The following is a 16,658-nucleotide window of genomic DNA, read 5'->3' on the forward strand; positions in this document are numbered from 1 at the left end:
CCTGTAGCACTGGAAATGGCAACCAGTCACTCCTGCTCTCCTCTACTGTCTCTTCTTGGGAGCTTGCAGGGTTTGCCAAAATGTGAGTTCTGGTCCAGATATGGGGCCTGTGGTAGTACCATGCACTTGGCAGCATGGCATTCCTTCTCTTCTTTTTTGCTAATATCCCTGTTGGGAATCTTACACAGATAAAAATAGGCTACAGTGTCTGCTTCTCCTTCCCAATGATTTGCAGACAGATACTTGCCAAGTGTCTAGTGACTCATTTATTTGGGAAAAAAAAAAGGACCACAACAATGCAATCTGCAAAACCACACTTTTCCAACTCCCCAACTCCCATATAAGAAGCATTTTTAACAGTCACTCAGACCTTGTGTAGAACAGATATTAGCAACCTGCTCCCCTTTTTTTGTCTAAAGAGTGATGAATACAAGCCCAGGAGCCAAATTTCCACTGCCTTTTTCTTTTGGTAGCCACTTAGTCCATGCAAAGTGTACCTGACAGCAGTCTGGAGACCCAAGTTATTGAGGTTGGGTGGAGAGGCATGGGCTGGGCTGGTGAAGCTGCCAACACTCTGTCCTTGACAGAAGGATGGAGACTAAATCTCAGGTATGCTTTGTTGCTCTGTGGTTGTGGTCCAGCCATCCATTTACCCAGTGAAAAATAACTTCAGATGTTTATTTCAGCAGCTTGTGCAACATTGCACTGGGTGCTCTGGAGGTGAGTAAGTGCTGTGTTTCTCTGAGGATGTTTTTGTGATTGAATACACTTCGTCAGTCAGGAGAACTTTTACTAAGACATAGACAGAAAAGATTTTGACAACAAAAATAAAAAGGGATAAGAAAAAAGAAAACCTCTATGAACAAAGAGACCAAACTTTTGGCACTTACCACATAATGAAATGTCACTGTCTGTACTCCTGCATTGCAGTAGTTGTAGGTGGACTGACTCCTCAGATATGGGCTCTTGCAAGGCCAGATCCAAACAAAGGCGCCACAAGCCTATTCACAAGTGTAAAGATAAAAAAAAAATCTAGATTTTCTATGTTTAGTGCCACTTGTTTCTGAAAATCCCAGCAGCACTCCAAAAAAGCATCTTGCTGAGGCATAGAGCAGTTCAGGAGACACCAAAAAGCCACAGTGTTTGTGAGTTGCAGAGCAGAAGTCAGGAGTCCCAGTACTTTGCTGTATCCAGAAGCAGTAAAGGTAGGACACAAAAATGCCAGGCAGGCTCAATGGCTATCATTTATAGCTGTCAAGAAACCATATTGCAATTTCCCTGATGGGAGAAGCAGACATCTCAATTTTCAGAGAAGGGCTGGTGTTTTCCCATGTCCTTGGGAAGCAAAATTTGCTGTCATTTCCCATTAAATTCTCTTCTACAACTTGTCTGCCTGAATACAAAGTTACAGTGCTTCTGAATTTTATTAAGATCCCAAAAAGCTGGGGGTTTTTACCTAAGCAAAATCCTTCAACCCTCCATCATCTCACATTCATGATACAATTTAATCAATACCTATCTCCATTTAAACATCCCACCATCTCTTATTCATGATGCTGAAAAGCCCTGGAACAATTAATTATTATACATGACTATTTCCTATTCAAGAAACAAAAAAATTTAAAATTGTGGCATTCTATTTTAAATAATAAATAAAAAATATTTATTTTACAGCATTTTCAATATCATTTTGACAAAAAGGCAGTTTTCATCAAGCATCTGACAGACCAAAGGAAAGAACTTCTACAGAAAGCTTCATAGCTCATACAGCTGCATACACAAGGTGAGTTCTTGCTCTTTAGATATATTTATGTATGTGTATGTTTCCAGTTCTAACAATTACAAACTAAAAGCTAATATACTGGATTTCGAGAAAACTCCTACTCATGATATAATTACATTGCAGTAATAAAATCAGTGCTTAATATGTTCAAAACAGACAGATATGAAAACAGTATATTACCTTGCCACATTGCTGTCTCCTAGTCTATACAAATCTGCAATATTTCTTTTTCTTATCTCTCTCAGATCTTCAAAGACTGGCTTCTTAGTATCAGCTCTGTGCTACTGACAATGTATGTTTTTGGAAACAGCACAGCAGATCTTATACTACAATTATTAGAAGATAGAATTCATTGCCAGTGCAGTGATCAGCAAAGAAGATATGGCATTTTTCTCGCTGCTTTAAGGAGTAATCAGCACTTTAAATAAAAGAAACAGCAACAAAAATTATCCCCCTAAAAGCCCCAAGCAGAACAAAAAATCAACCAACTAACCCTCAGGTGTCTTCAATTCATTATAGAGACATCAATATACTGACAAAAACATGTCTTTGGGCAAAGTCATTTCATGCTTTCCACATCAACGATGATAGCAATTGGTCACAAGTAATATTGAATATTATATATTATTATATAATATACAATATATATTATATCATAAATATATATTATAATAATCACAAACATTGTGAAATGAGAAAAAAAAGACTCTCTCTGGTTTTGAATATGAGCCAAACCTTCCAATACCAATACTGCATAATTAGGGATAAACTATGAGATTTGGATCTCCAGAGAAGAACTGATAACAAGCAGGACTTCTTAAAATTCAAGTGAAAAGAAAGAAAAATAGTAGAATTATGATTAATTCAGAAAAACTCTGCTAGAATATTCAAAAGAAGCATGGTTAAAATCAGGGTTTGCAACTATATTAACAGGAAGAGGTTCCTTTAAAATATTTTTGAAATAAACTGTGGAACTGTGGGACAGATCGTCATCCTCAGCTGAATTCAGCAGCACAAGCAAAGATCATTGCAGCTAAAATCCTGATCTATGTATGTATAATAAGCACATTTATAAATAGGGTAATCATCACTATAATTAAGTTCAGGCTACAGCAATTAGACCTGGACTTTTATCATGCCAGTCATTAGGGAACTTTGGATTAGGCCCATCTCTAGGAAACACATGAAAGATAGAGGAGGAGGAGGAGGAATAAATGACAGAACTACAACTGCCTGGAAGTGACATTTAAGCTATATTGTATATTAAATACAAGAAGTGAAAGAATAAGGAAAGAACATGCAACTAAACATCATAAAGGGTTTAAAAGAACTGTCAATAGCAACACCTGGGAATTTATGCACACATTAAGCACTGGTGAAATTTCCTGTCCTGACATGATTTTATTTTAAATTATCTGAAGCAGTGAAATAGTTGGATTACTTTTCCCGTCTCTCATCTGCAAGAGTTCTAAAACAGACCTTTTTTTTTTTTTTTTTTTTTTTTCTGGTTAGCCACACTTACTGCAAAACATGTAAAATAACAAGTTCTCAATGCACTGTTTATTAATATCTTATGTCTACTTCATAAAATATCTGCAAAACAAAGCACCCTATTATAAGGGTAACGACTGTCTCAGCTTGTATATGAAAAAAAAAGATATGCTAGCACAGCATACAAACCTTCAAAGATCTATCGAATATTTGTACCAATGCGATATAAAAACATAATTTAAACATAAAAATATTCATAGTATATAAGACAAACTCCCAGTGGTAGTTATTGGACATTACTCTTCACACACACCGTACCCACGCATACAGATACACAAACGTACGCTCACTCTCTTGCCGGGAGGCTCCATAACCCCCAATGTGGAATTGCCTTTCTTCCAGACTAACAGTTGTTGCTCTAAGTAAACAGCTATTTCTCAATGCATTTGATTCCAAAGTAACACAAAGGAATGATGCAATGGCATGGCAAAATACGTTATTTTATGAAAAGATAGTCAATTAATATTGTTCTGCTACAGGAAATGTTGTGTAACAGTTTAGCCACATGGTTTTCAACCTTATACAAAAGGGCAGTTTTTTAAAGTCCTTATCATATCACAAGTAGTATGGCAAGGCTTTCTTCAGAAACCTTTTGAGTCTTAACTTATCATATTTCTTGCTCTGCTCACAATCAACATTAAAAGAAGCCCAAATCCCCCAAAAAGCAGCCTAGTATGAAGAACAAATCTTTCAGATAGGAGTCAGTAAGAGCCATGTGCTTTCACATTATGTCATCTCCTCTCCCCAAAATAAAGTTCCACAGTTATGCCACCTGTAGAAATCAGGAAAAAATTGTTTATGCATATATGTCTCATATACAAGTAGCTTTGTTCCCCTGCACCACAATCTGCCCTTCCAGCTCCTGGGTGTGTTACTCCCATAGCAGACAGACAGCAGTCATGACGTGTGCTACTGACTTCTCCAGGTCACACTTCCCAAAGTCCTTTTGAAGCATTGCCAAGAGAGGGTGTGACTAAGTGTGATTATATTTTTTTTTCCTGTGTGATTATTCTTTTTTTTTTTTTTTTTGCTATAGAAGATGTTCCTTTAGTTTGTGCTTTGTTATGGTTTCCTAACATTTTCCCAAAAGTACAGTATTTTTATTTTTAACAGATAGAGAATCTTGAGCCCTCAGAATGGATTTTTTTATTTTCTTTTTGTTTCATTTTAGTTATTTAAGTTCAGGATGAAAATTTTGCCCTGTCATTTGTCACTGTTCTGTGCTCTCTCTCCCACAGCCCTGGGAGGCTTGTCTCCACAAGTCCTCCCAGTAGGCAGCTGCCAAAGTCCTTCCCATCTTGTCTCTTGCAGCATCTACAGGGTGGACGAGCTTTGCTTATAATCCCTCAGGATGACAGAGGCGTAGGTCACATCTGGGGGTGTGCAGAGCGCCGACTCTGACACAGGGGAGCTGGGCACGGAGCTGCCCGAAGCCACTGAATCCCGGAAAGGGGATGGGGGCGTCAGCGCTGGAGAGTCTTCTAGAGTCAGTTTGCTGGTTGCCGGCTCCTCATCCTCCTCCTCCTCTGTGCTCTTTTCATACACATATCCCTGAATGAGCTTCACCTTCTCACTTTCAGCTTCCTCAGCTGGGGGAGACAGGGGCTCCTTGCTGAAGGCAGCCACCAGGAAAGGCTGCAGGGGCGGCTGCTGGGGTGGCGGGGGTGGGCAGGGGGGCCGCACGCCATTCCCTGAGCCAGGAGTGGGGAGGACAGCATTGAAGTCGGGGATGCCGGTGGCAAACTTGTTGACCACTCCTTGCAGCTGGTCCATGAGAGACTGTGGCTGCAGGGGCAGAGTCTTGGGGGACTGCTCAGGCAAGAAGAGTTGGGTTTCCTCCGCCGTGGCCTGCAGTGGGGGGGTCGTTGCCACCCGCCTGTGCACCACCATGGAAGGACTGCTGGACTGGTTGAGGTGAACGGGCTCTCTGTCTTCTTCCTCCACCACATTGTACAGAGTCTTAGTGCTGATGTCAGTAAAAGTCAGACTTTGGCCGTGGTAGTCTTTAGTGAGGGGTTTGATCACCGCTGTCTGATTGCACCCTGTCTCCTGGTTCTTCACATGCACTGAGAGTCTGTGCCACGTATGTTCCCCCTTTGGATCTTGTCTTCCACCTGGTTCAGACCATGACACAGACTTTCCATTAGAACTATGAATAAAATAAAGATGGTTTATTTGCATTTACATTATGAAAACACAGGCAGTATAACAAACAACCCTACAAAAATACTGATTGCTTTGCCTCATTAGTAAGCATCCCCCCTCGAGTTTTTCATGTCCTCCCAGAAATACTACGTGAGAAAACAACACTATGATTTTCATCCAAAAGTGATGTTGGTTATCCATCCTACAGCCAACCTGGAAAGGCTAGCTTGCGGGAAGGGCTCTGGGAGAGCCATTTGTGGTTTGAGGACTTGAGCTGTCATTTAGTATCTAGGTTTGTTCACTGTTTTGCAGGGGGGGAAAAAAAAAACACAGGAAAAAAGTCAGAGGAAAAGATTTAATTAAGCCTGATTTGTAGTTTATAGGAAATATTTTCAAGCAGTTGGAAGAAAAACAATCCACAGTCATAGCCTTTGGCAAACTGGGTAGAGAGATAAATTGTTGCTAACCCCTCCTTTCCCTTTTATTCCCTCTTCCCCTTAGAAACAGATTAGATAACAGAGAAATGAAGGACTCCCAGGGCCTCTATTAGGTGGGAGGTAAATGCACTTCTTCCTGGGTGACTGTTATTTACAAACCAAGCTAAAATTCTGGGACAGAAAACAGTTGGTTTGTGTGGGAGGAGGAACAAGCAGCAGCATGACCGTGGTGAGTCAAGCCCTCTGACTCCTCATACTGGCTGGGTCCCACCAAAACGCTGGGCAGTTTGGCCGAGTGAGGATCTGAGGGTCAGGTCCGACTCTGAGGAGCTGTAGGGTTTTGCATTTCCCTGTACCCTTGAAGGGAGCAGCACACAAAGCCGAGTGGCAGCTTGTGAGCAGCTGGTGGGACAGGGAGCTGAGCAGTTCTTTAGAGGACCAAGCAACTGTTTAATTACAGGTCAGGCAGTAGAGATGGTTCACAAATTCTAAAATACATAATCTGGGTGAAAACCAGAGACAGAGAGAAATTCTGAGATGATTTATTCAAAGCAGCCTTATCTCAGGGTTTCATCCCTCAGGGACCAGAAGCAAACAAAGGATTACATTTTAGACCCTGAGACTGCGGTGCAGATGGGAGACAAAGTGAGTGGGAGGCTGGCACAGCAGCTTCACCTCCTGCTACTGCACACACCAGAGGAGATTGCTTCCCCTACAGTATTGCAGTATTGTTCTAAGCATTTTGCTTTCCTAGCTCAGATTCTCATGGTTCTCTTTTTTAAGGAGTAAATAATTGCCACTTGAATTTTATAAAAAAAACCCATATTGACTGACTTTGTCATAGCTGGAAGAGACTGGTACAAAACATATAGTGTTGTAAATCTGTCAAAACAGAAAAGAAATATACATGACAATGTGTCATTTTTCTGTCAAGCAGTAAGTACTCCTGGAGGGAAAAAAAAGGATTTTAGGTGGATCCAAGCTGGGAAGCTCATCTCCAACTCCAGACTCCAAATGCTGGACCTATGACTCACCACCTCTGTGGGAACTGGGGCACATGAAAAGACCCAATCAAAAAAATGCATAATTTCCCAAAGCATGTTTTTGGTAGGACCTGGAGCTGTTTTGATTTAGAGCTTTAACCAAAGACATAAGAAAGCCATGTTCCCAACTGAAGAAGGAAACCTCTTTATTATAGTGACCATTGAAAAGATAAGAATGAAGGTTTAGAACCATTCCTGTTTTGATCAAATGAGCTATGGTATGACTTTTTTTTTAATGTGCTATAAAGATAAGCAAATGAGTGTAACTCTTGGGTGTGAAAGATTTTTAAAGTAATGTTTAACATGCCAAGAACTGCAAACTCTTCACACAGAAACACATTTGGTCTACTTTAACTTCAAAACAACTCTCTTCTTGTAGAGAGGAAAATAAGTCAAGTGCTCTTGTATTTTGCTGATGCTGTAGCTTACAATTACTGCAAAGGGCTTTTCTAAAAAAATGTTATGATTATCTGCTGCCTTTTGTGCTAAGTCCACTTCTGCATCATTTCTTCATATCTAGTTCTGGTGCATCACTTCACTTTTGAATCCCTCCTCACACCATCTGTTTTTTCTCTATCTCATTTTATTTCCAAGATTTTGTATTTTACATCAAAGGCAAGCACAGCTATTTTAAGGAGCTCACTACCTCTCTCTTCAAGTCTTGCTCCTATTTAGTTAATTTCCCTCTCCCTCACTCTAAAATTCTGCTCCTACTTCTTTCTTCTGTAGCACTCACCATAGTCTCAAGTTAATGGCCATGCTTAAACTATGCTGGGACTGCAATGTCCAAATGTGAGCAAACTATTTCATCAAGATTTGTCTGGTAGCAACTTGCTCCTCAGGGAGAGCTGGTCCTGCTTGCTTCTGCTTGCCAGACCTTATTGCTCATGACTCCAATGGCCTCGTGACAAAGAGCTTTAGGGCTGCAGTGGCCCTCTGTGGGATTTGACAAGATCCATGGATTATCTGCCTCAGATTATTGTTCCAACTCTTTCCCTCTACTTGCTCTTCTTGCTATGTTGAGGCACTGCTAGTCTGTTAATGAGTCACATTTTGAGATGGAGTCCCAAGACTGTCATAGAAATACCTGGGCTGTCTTGTTGGATGGCTGGCAGGGGGTCACATTGAGTTAGACATTTTCAGGGAGAATTCATCATTAAAATGAAAGAACACTTGCTAGAACAAAGAGCAGCCATCTTGAATATCATTAATTGACATTTAGACAAAAAGCAAAGATGAGTCTGGAAAAGCTCAGACCTGAACTGAGTCTCAGTGAGAGGAGTTGTCTCACTTCTGCAAAGCAACAATGACAATCCTGACTGTGTGGTCATAAGTGATTGCCATCTTCTCTTTTGAAGGAAATATCCATTGGAGAAGGTCAAGATCAAAATAATCTGCCTGGGGTAATGGGAGAAGGGAGGGTTTTCCACACAAAGGCAAGAGAGGGTACCAAGCCAGGTCACAGTTGGGGTATTGAAAACCTGATGTTCAATTGCACAGTGACGAGATGACACCAAGTGGTGGTTTCTTCATTTTATCAGTAGGATGATTATCCAGTTCATGTCCACCACATGTTTATTTATCTTCCCTAACTCTGTCCTTTCTCCTGTCAATTTCTCATAGGATTTAGACCTCACACTTTCTGCACAGAGGTGAACTTCTTGGAGTCTCAAGGGATCTTAAGGTTTGTACTCGCCTATACTCAGTGTAACACTCCACATACTATTTCTCCAAATCCTCCCATCTAGTCTATAAATTCAGGCAGATTCCTGTATATCCTATCAGCACATAGGGTGTGTTTGCTTTTGCTTATAGGCAAGAACATACTTTGAATTTAGATGCTTTTTCTCAATTTTCACCACAGCTTTATCTATGTGTTTTGTATTTTAGGGGAAATAGAAGTAAATATATTTTTGGTGTGAGTTTTTATTAGTTTCATGAGCAGAGCTTTTGCTATCTTTGGAAATTCAAAATTCTGCTTCTAATACAATAATTGATCTTTGTAACATAATCTCTGCATGACTCTGGGGAACTTTCAGCTTGCTTTCTTTATTATAGACACGAAACAAGATGGAAAACAACTTCAGATCCTAATAGTTACTTCCTGAAACTCTTTAAAAGAACTGATGCACCCAAGTCTGAGACTATCGTTCAAAATGCTTGCCCAACAGTAGGACATGCCTATAACTTGTTAGACAGCTCATTGTTCATTGTTAATTATCTCCAGATGACCAAAATCTGGTCCCTCCTTGTGACCAGGAGTTCCCCAGACTCAACTCCAGTTTCAGGCCAAGAACAGAGTCCTGCTCTTGCCAGTTCCAGGAGGATCTGACCTTACTGGCTTCCTTGGAGGAGTGTCAAGTCTGAGTACTCCACAACAGTTGGCTCCTCTCCATGCTGCAGGATTCTGAAGATGACTTACATTAGATGTTGGATAGAAAAGGTTTCTTTACATCTCAGAGGCTGAATGCTTCTGAGGTGAAAAATTATTGTCCCATTGGTCTAAGGTAAGTTAGTCTGTGCAACTCTGATCTTTTCACCAGCAAAGTTATAACCTGAGATCAAGAGAGCACAGAGAATTAAATCACCTTTGAGTCCTGTGTCCCTGAAACCTCAGGTTTTTTTGGTTTTTTTTGGTTTTTTTTTGTTTGTTTGTTTGTTTGTTTGTTTGGTTTTTTGTTTTGTTTTGTTTTGGGGTTTTTTTGTGTGTTTGGTTGGTTGGTTGGTTGTTTTTTTGTTGGTTTGTTTTCTTGTTTTTTGTTGGTTTTTTTTTTTTTTGCCTTGAACATTTCATGCTTAACAATCCCAAATTGATAGCACATGAAATAATTAAGAAGAATAGTATGTGTTCTGATGAGGTTAACTCCAGGAACCCACAGGTTGGAAAATGTTTTCAGATGTAGACAGTCAAAATGCTTGAGAAAGTGCCCTTCCAAGAGCCCTTTCTGTTAAAATAGATCTGTTAAGAGTTCATCCCCTGTTTTGTCCTTTCAGGATGCCAGAATGGTGGTCTGCTATCTTCTCTAAGTGGCCATGAGCTGAGGAAGAATCTTAATTGATTAAGATTCTTAATCTTGCTGAGATGAGTGATGCAGTCATTTGAGCCAGCTTCGTGGTGTTAGAAAAGACACAGAGCACAGATTTAATATATAAGGCTGTTTGGTTTTTTTTAAGCAACAATGGCAATTAACCAGAAGGAGAGGTTATAGGAGAAATAATAAATGTTACCTGTCTTTCATTGCCAGCCCAATACTTTGGCCCAACCTGCCTCCTTGTAGTCACTGTAGTAACTGAAATCCCACAGCCAGTAGGAAGCACTGGGATAACCTGGCAGTCCCTTCTGAGGAAAAATTATGTCCAAAATGAACCCTGAACTGTCTTACCAGAAACCAGAGGAGGTCAGAGTCAGGTGCTGCCCAGTCACCAAATGCTGCTCCTCCCTTCAGAGAGCCCAGTTACAGCCACTGACAGCTGGCTGCAGAGCACAGCGCATGCAGAGCTGTCCCTGAACACTGACACTGAGATGACCAGCCTTTGGATGCACTGGGACACAGAGCAAAAAGAAATGCCCTGTTCAAAAACTGTGCATTGGACAAAACCTTTCTCATCCCCACACAGCACTTGCTGATGGATGCCATCCTAGGGAAGCCAGTGGAGGAATTTCTGCCATGCCTACAGAGAGGCAGTCAGTAAACAACAAACTTTCTCCAACCCTACAGTCACGTACATGGTAATGAGCCTGACTAAAGCTCTGTCCCGCTGCTGCTTCATGGTTCCCAGGGCCTAAGCTAACAAGCTGAAAATTTAAGGCTAATACCTGCACTGCAGCACACTGCAGGGGCTTTGTTGATATCCCCAAGGTCTCTTCCGTTATTGTCTCCATTTCAGTAAGGCCACTGGGACATGAAATTTGATTAAGTGAGCAGATTTTATTCCAGGGTAGCAATACCTCCCTGCACTGAGCAGCTGCTCCTCTCAGAGCTGCCACAGCCAGCCCTTATGCTCATTAGCAAAGCAAAACTTCTAGAACACTGGACTAGGGACTCATCTCTTAAACCTGGGCTGGTAAAATTTCTCTGCACTCTCTCCTGAGTGAGAGAGACATCATCAACCACAGTCCCTATCTGGTGTATGTCAGGATTTTTGCCTCATATAATCACCTAAATGAAAAAAAAAATCATAAATCAATTTCAGCTTCAGTTCGTTTACACTATAATCTCTACCTCGGTGACAAGAGGAACTTAAAACTGTTCTCACAGCATGGCTCCAATGCTTTTGTTAGTGCTGTATAATTAGAGCAATGTTTAACCTCCCACTTGTGTTTCTGGAAATTTAAACTACTTAACTAACTTTTCCTTGTTGCTCCCTTCCTCCCCCTTTTTTTTTTTTTTTTTTTTGACAAAATTGCCTTGGGCATTGAACACAATATTCTATGTAAATTAGAGCACTACTTTAAATGTATCATGAAAACTGCTACAAAAAATATAGGAAAACATAATGCTGTCATACTGTCTTGCCAGGGCAGAACCTGATGATACTTAGAGGTGTTGTGAGTGAGCTCAAGTCCAGAGCTGCCTTTCCAACTCTCTGTCTGGCCACTGGTTTATGTAAAATAAATGTAACATATTCATTTCCTTCATAAGTTACTCTAATGCAGAAGTTAAGCATTACCTTATCTGAGTTACACATAGGCTTTTTAATGTATATTAACCCTACTGATAATTGGGATATTTTTCTCTTTTTTAAATTGAAATTTTAATATTATACAGTCTATAATGTGGATGTAGTAGCTATGCCTAGGCTGAGTACCCTGCGATGAGATCCTGGTTTCCATTTGTAATGAACAGTTTTCAGTGTTCCCCAGAGACGCGGGCAGGGCCTTCTTAGTTCCCATGGCAACACTAAAAAAACTACTAACTCTAGCTAAGTACCGATATTGAAATGCTAATTAGCTAATTGCTCTGTTTGTTTTCTCTAAACTACCTGGAGATAACTGGCCTCCCACCCCTCCATGCTGCCATTCTGGGACTAACATGCAAATAAAAAAACCCTTAGGATCATGGGAGTATTTTTAGGAGATAAAAAGGACTATAAATCAAAAACTAAACAAGTAGAGGAGTCTAGACAAATGCCCTAGCTGAGGAAGAGGGAAACACATCCCCTGATTGACTTTTACCCATTGCCATCACCTAAGAAAGAATAGACTAGGTTAGGCTGTGAGACGCAGGGAGACAGAAAAGCAGAGAGGCCTGGTGCTGCCACCAGGGAAGGAGTGGGGACAGCTGTTGTTCTGGATTTCAGCAGCAGACTCTGCACAGCATACCTCCTCACTCTCTGGCCACAGGTGTGCCACAAGGAAAGAAGAAGGGACAGCTGCTGTTCTGGACTTCAGTGACAGACTCTGCACGCCTCCTTCCTTTGGGCCACCGGGCAAAGCTACAACCGCGGGGGTGAGCTCTGCGTTGAGCCCCCTGCCCAGCTGATCTTTTAAAAAAGAGCTGAGCATTAAAAAAGGCATTAGCCCTGTTCATTTCACATCCACAGGGTCTCCAGGTTGGGATCAGATCCTTGGGCAGGATCAGAGGTTGGCAGCCCCCCTCACCCCTCTGCTCTGGTCACCCAGATGGCGAAAGCTGGAACTAGGATTGGGGTCACTCACTTTACATTTGTGCTACCACAGAAGTGGATTGCTGCTAAGCTCATATCTGGCCCAAAGGGTAGGGAATTACTTCCAAATCCAACAGCTCCGATATAGCCAAATATCCCAAAATAAGTAGATTTATTCACTTTGAGACATAACAATAATTTTTATGTACATAAGTGCTTTTGTACAGCTGTGAATTTGGGGAGAGTGGGGGGTGGTGAGAGAAATGGTCAGTGCACTGCTTCAGTGTAGTTGAAGTCTCACAACTTCAGCATGTATCACAAATCTAACCTACCTAGCTCAAAAGAGGTGTGAGAATTCTACACTGATAATGTGTATGAAGGTCTGACTACTCATGATCATTGCTACTAGAAATTTGTAGTCTCATCTGAAATACTGAAGCTGTGTCATATTTCAGCCATCCAATATTAGTGAAAAAAATTGCTTCATCTGTGTGTTCATTAGGTATTTTGAAAAAAAAATCAAATAACTATTAAAGTGTTGCTTTGAGAAAACAATCTAATAGATAATACAAAGTTCAGGATTATAAACAATTTGTCAGAAACAGCAAGAAAATTCATCTAGTGTTCAAGAAATGAAGATGAGAAACCTGCAAATCAAAGTGAAATTAAAAAGTGCTCTTAGTAGTGAACAGCTTTTGAATCTGTTTATTTTATTCTTATTAACAAGTAAAGCCCACTGAATATTCAGAATTAATTCATCCTACTGAATCATTTTTGTAATTTTTTTAAGGATAATTAAGTTAATGCATGGGAAAACATGGTGTAAATCATCATAGGTCCTCTGGTATCAATGGAGAAGCTCATTTGTGTTATCTGAAGGTGTATTTTACACTGCAAATTCAAATAAATGTTTATGACAGTGCAGCCAATGTCAGTGCCTGAGCTGAAGCATTTATTCTTACAGGCTCAGAAGGGAGCACAGCTGATAGAACCTGAAAACTGAAAAGTACAATGTTTTGAGCAAAGGAACCTGGAAAGCTTAGGAACATATGAAGAAAACGCTAGAAAATTAAGTTAATTTACAAAAAGTGTAGGTGGGTGCAGCTAAGGCAAAATAGTCTGTAGGACTGGGAGGCTGTGAAGATCAACAACCTTCAAAAAACTTTACATCAATAGAAATACCATGGAACTGCTGTTGAATAAGAAACACTAATTAATGAACTTTGAATAGAATAAAACCACAAAAATTGCCCATGAATTCTGCATTCCCCACTCAAAAGCACCACACCATGGTGCAGAGATCAGTAGGTCTTTCCTATGAATGCAGTTTAATAGTAATTAGGACAGTTGGAAGTTTTTCCTTGCTTTCTGTAATCCTCTGTGGTTCTGATGGAAAATTATTTGGGCCACAATGTTTTTTACCAAAAAGATATTGACAAGCTGAAAGCTGTATCGTGAACAGCAATAATAAAATACAGGGGACATTGGACAGATTGCATGAGATAAAACTAAAATGTACAAATATATTCTGGTTATTTTCAAGCATCTCAAAGGCATTAGCACCAAGCCTGAAAGGTATTTCACATGGCATAGAGATGCCCAACTGAGACCTCTACATGAAGCTTAAAAAAAGGGTCAAATTATACTGCATGGCCAGAATATTTCCTCGTCAATAGCTGTATCAGAGAAGGAGCAACTCCTTATGAACAGAAAAGCCTGTTGCCCTGGATATTTCCTGCCAAAAAGTGTGCAACCTTTGCAGGGGTAGCGGTCAATGAGACCCTTCTTCCACAATAACTTGTCAGATTATCTGGTATACTTGAGAATAAAATAAATTCTTAACAGTTTAAATAGGGCTTAAAGAGCCATCAGACTTGCCTTAACATGCTAGCATTTTGAGTGCTTAACCCTGTGGCAAACTTAGCCAAGATGCCACAGGAAGCTTAGTCATGAGGCCTCTTGTTTGTAATGTACAGCTCTCCCTAATGTGCTGCAGTAGATAAAGCAGCGTGTAAAGCCTGTGGGTTTTTTGGGTGTATCTGAAAGTTTCCATGGTAACGAATGTGCAGCTTCAGAAGAAAAGAGCCCCGAAACTCCAAGCTAATATTTCTGGGTTTTTTTAATATGATAATAAAATGTTATGATTCTATATTTTGATGATTCTGCATTTCTAACCATCTCCAGCACTGTACAGAGAATGGAGATGAACATTGGTGAAAAAAATGATGCTAAATATTATATGCATCAAAACACAAGACAGTTTCAAGAGTCTACATCTACTTGCTTGTAGGTGAGAGCTGAGGGAAACCATAGCACGTGTGGTGATTTATAGCATGTTGGACTGGTGAAGCAGGGCCTCCTAAGGAAAACCTGGACTTACAAACTGCTGGAGCTCTGGTGAATGAGACTGAGACCAGATGGTGATGATGGGCAGTTGGCAATATGATGGACAAATGTCTACTGCTCAAACTAGGCTGTGTGGCCACATGGAGCTCAGGTTGCTGACAGGACGTGCCCTTCCCTGAGCCACAGTGCAACTCTGCCAGGCTTCTGGACACATCAGCCCTGGCTAGAAGGAGGGGGAAGCCTGAGGGGCAGAGACAGGCAGAGAAGCCAAAATAGAAAGCTTCATGCTCAGCAGATCTGAAAAATTCCCCTGCTTCTTGAAGCTGTTCTTATCTGGGCAGCTACCACAAGCATTTGCAGCCCCATTGACAGGTTGGAGTCCCACTAGAGGTGTTTCTTGGGAGCTCATGTGGATAAGGATTTTTTTTTCCAAACTGAGAAAAAATATCCTAAGCATAGTCATGCAAAAAGCAGGAGGTTCAGCTTTCCCTGTGCTCAGGAGTTTCACAGCTTGTGCCCATGCTTATCTGATTAGAATCTGTTGTTGTGTTTGCTTTTGCTTCCTAATAGTATGCCTGCGTTGGACTCCCATTTGAATTTTCAGACAGACAATTGGTGATCTGTACCCTGAGAATCTGCAGCACTTGTTCCAGTTCAGAAAAAAGGGGCATATTGTTCTGAGTAGAGGATAGTAACAAATAGTCTGTACTGCTCCTTACACTGCGTACAATTTGCCTTTCAGGGTACCAAAACTGGTTGCTGCACAAGCCCCGTAAAGCCATTATGACTGCCCCAAATGTATGATGCATTTTGTGGATTTCTTCTGATCTGCAAATCAGAGAGGCAGGTTGGACTGAATGAACATCATTGCTACATGCCCACAAATTACATAGACTCTCAGAGACATACATAGAGCTAAAATGCTTTGCACTACTCAGAGCAGTGCAACAGCATCTCTGGTTACAGTGAGCAGCACTGTCCAAAATGCTGTGTCAGTGGATCACAAGCATCTTTCCACCGAGTCACTGCACAATCTTCCCTGGGGCAGGGAACAAGACTGTTACACATCTGCTGCTTATCAGATGGAGATGAGCACAGATCTGGAAGAAATGAGGTGAAGTCTTTCCGTTTTTGCAACAGCTTGCTTGTTTTCTCCACCGTGTTTGTGTTTGCTCAGAGAGGACAGAATTTGCACTTCTTGTTCTGAAGAGCTGAACTTCACTATTGTTTGCTGAATGAAGAACTATGCAGAATCTGAACATCTTTCAGAAATTACAACAGAAAAAAGATTCACTGCTGTTATTTTGAGATGCTGTTTGTTCCTACACCATATCCTGCTGGTTTTATTTACATGTGCCTTTTTGTGATTTCCCTGTTTTCTGCAAATCTCACCAAATAAATATTTTCTGTGCTCCCTCAGCTGGGTCTGCAGCCGCAATTTAATAACAAGCATGGGTTATCAAGGGTTGTGCACAGCAGAGGTGTCTTGCCATGTAAAGCACACAGGATAATGCCATCTCTATGCAAAACTACAAAAAGGAGAAAAATGTTGGCTAAATGGAAAAAGAAGATAAAATTAGTACAAGAAAGAGGACATATTCGCAAAGTTGTAGGCATTTAGAAATAAAAATGTAAAAGCTGCAAAAAAGATATTCAGTGTCCTCTTCATTACATCTGGACAATGTTTAAAGTACTGTGTGAAACAAGGGGACATAAGCAAATTTCCCATCTTTAATGGCATGCACC

General features: G+C 40.7%; 1 protein-coding gene across 5 annotated transcripts in view; it reads right to left on the minus strand.

The window, feature by feature from the left end:
- Positions 1-248: 248 nt before the first annotated feature.
- GRM1 (glutamate metabotropic receptor 1) overlaps positions 249-16,658 on the minus strand; it is a 184,738-nt gene continuing 168,328 nt past the window's right edge. The window contains exons 8-9 of one of the 5 annotated variants that reach the window (XR_008430133.1): positions 891-5,483; positions 249-792 (exon numbers count right to left, since the gene is read on the minus strand). Coding sequence is in view for 2 of the 5 variants with exons in the window: in XM_053938910.1 (XP_053794885.1) it covers positions 4,649-5,483 (835 nt within the window). In the remaining 3 variants the exon portion in view is untranslated. Of the gene's footprint in view, positions 5,484-16,658 lie in introns of all 5 variants that reach the window. The other 4 variants (XM_053938910.1, XM_053938911.1, XM_053938914.1 and 1 more) reach the window with 4 other exon arrangements.

Source organism: Vidua chalybeata, chromosome 3 (genome assembly GCF_026979565.1).
Source record: "Vidua chalybeata isolate OUT-0048 chromosome 3, bVidCha1 merged haplotype, whole genome shotgun sequence".
Lineage (NCBI taxonomy): Eukaryota > Metazoa > Chordata > Aves > Passeriformes > Viduidae > Vidua > Vidua chalybeata.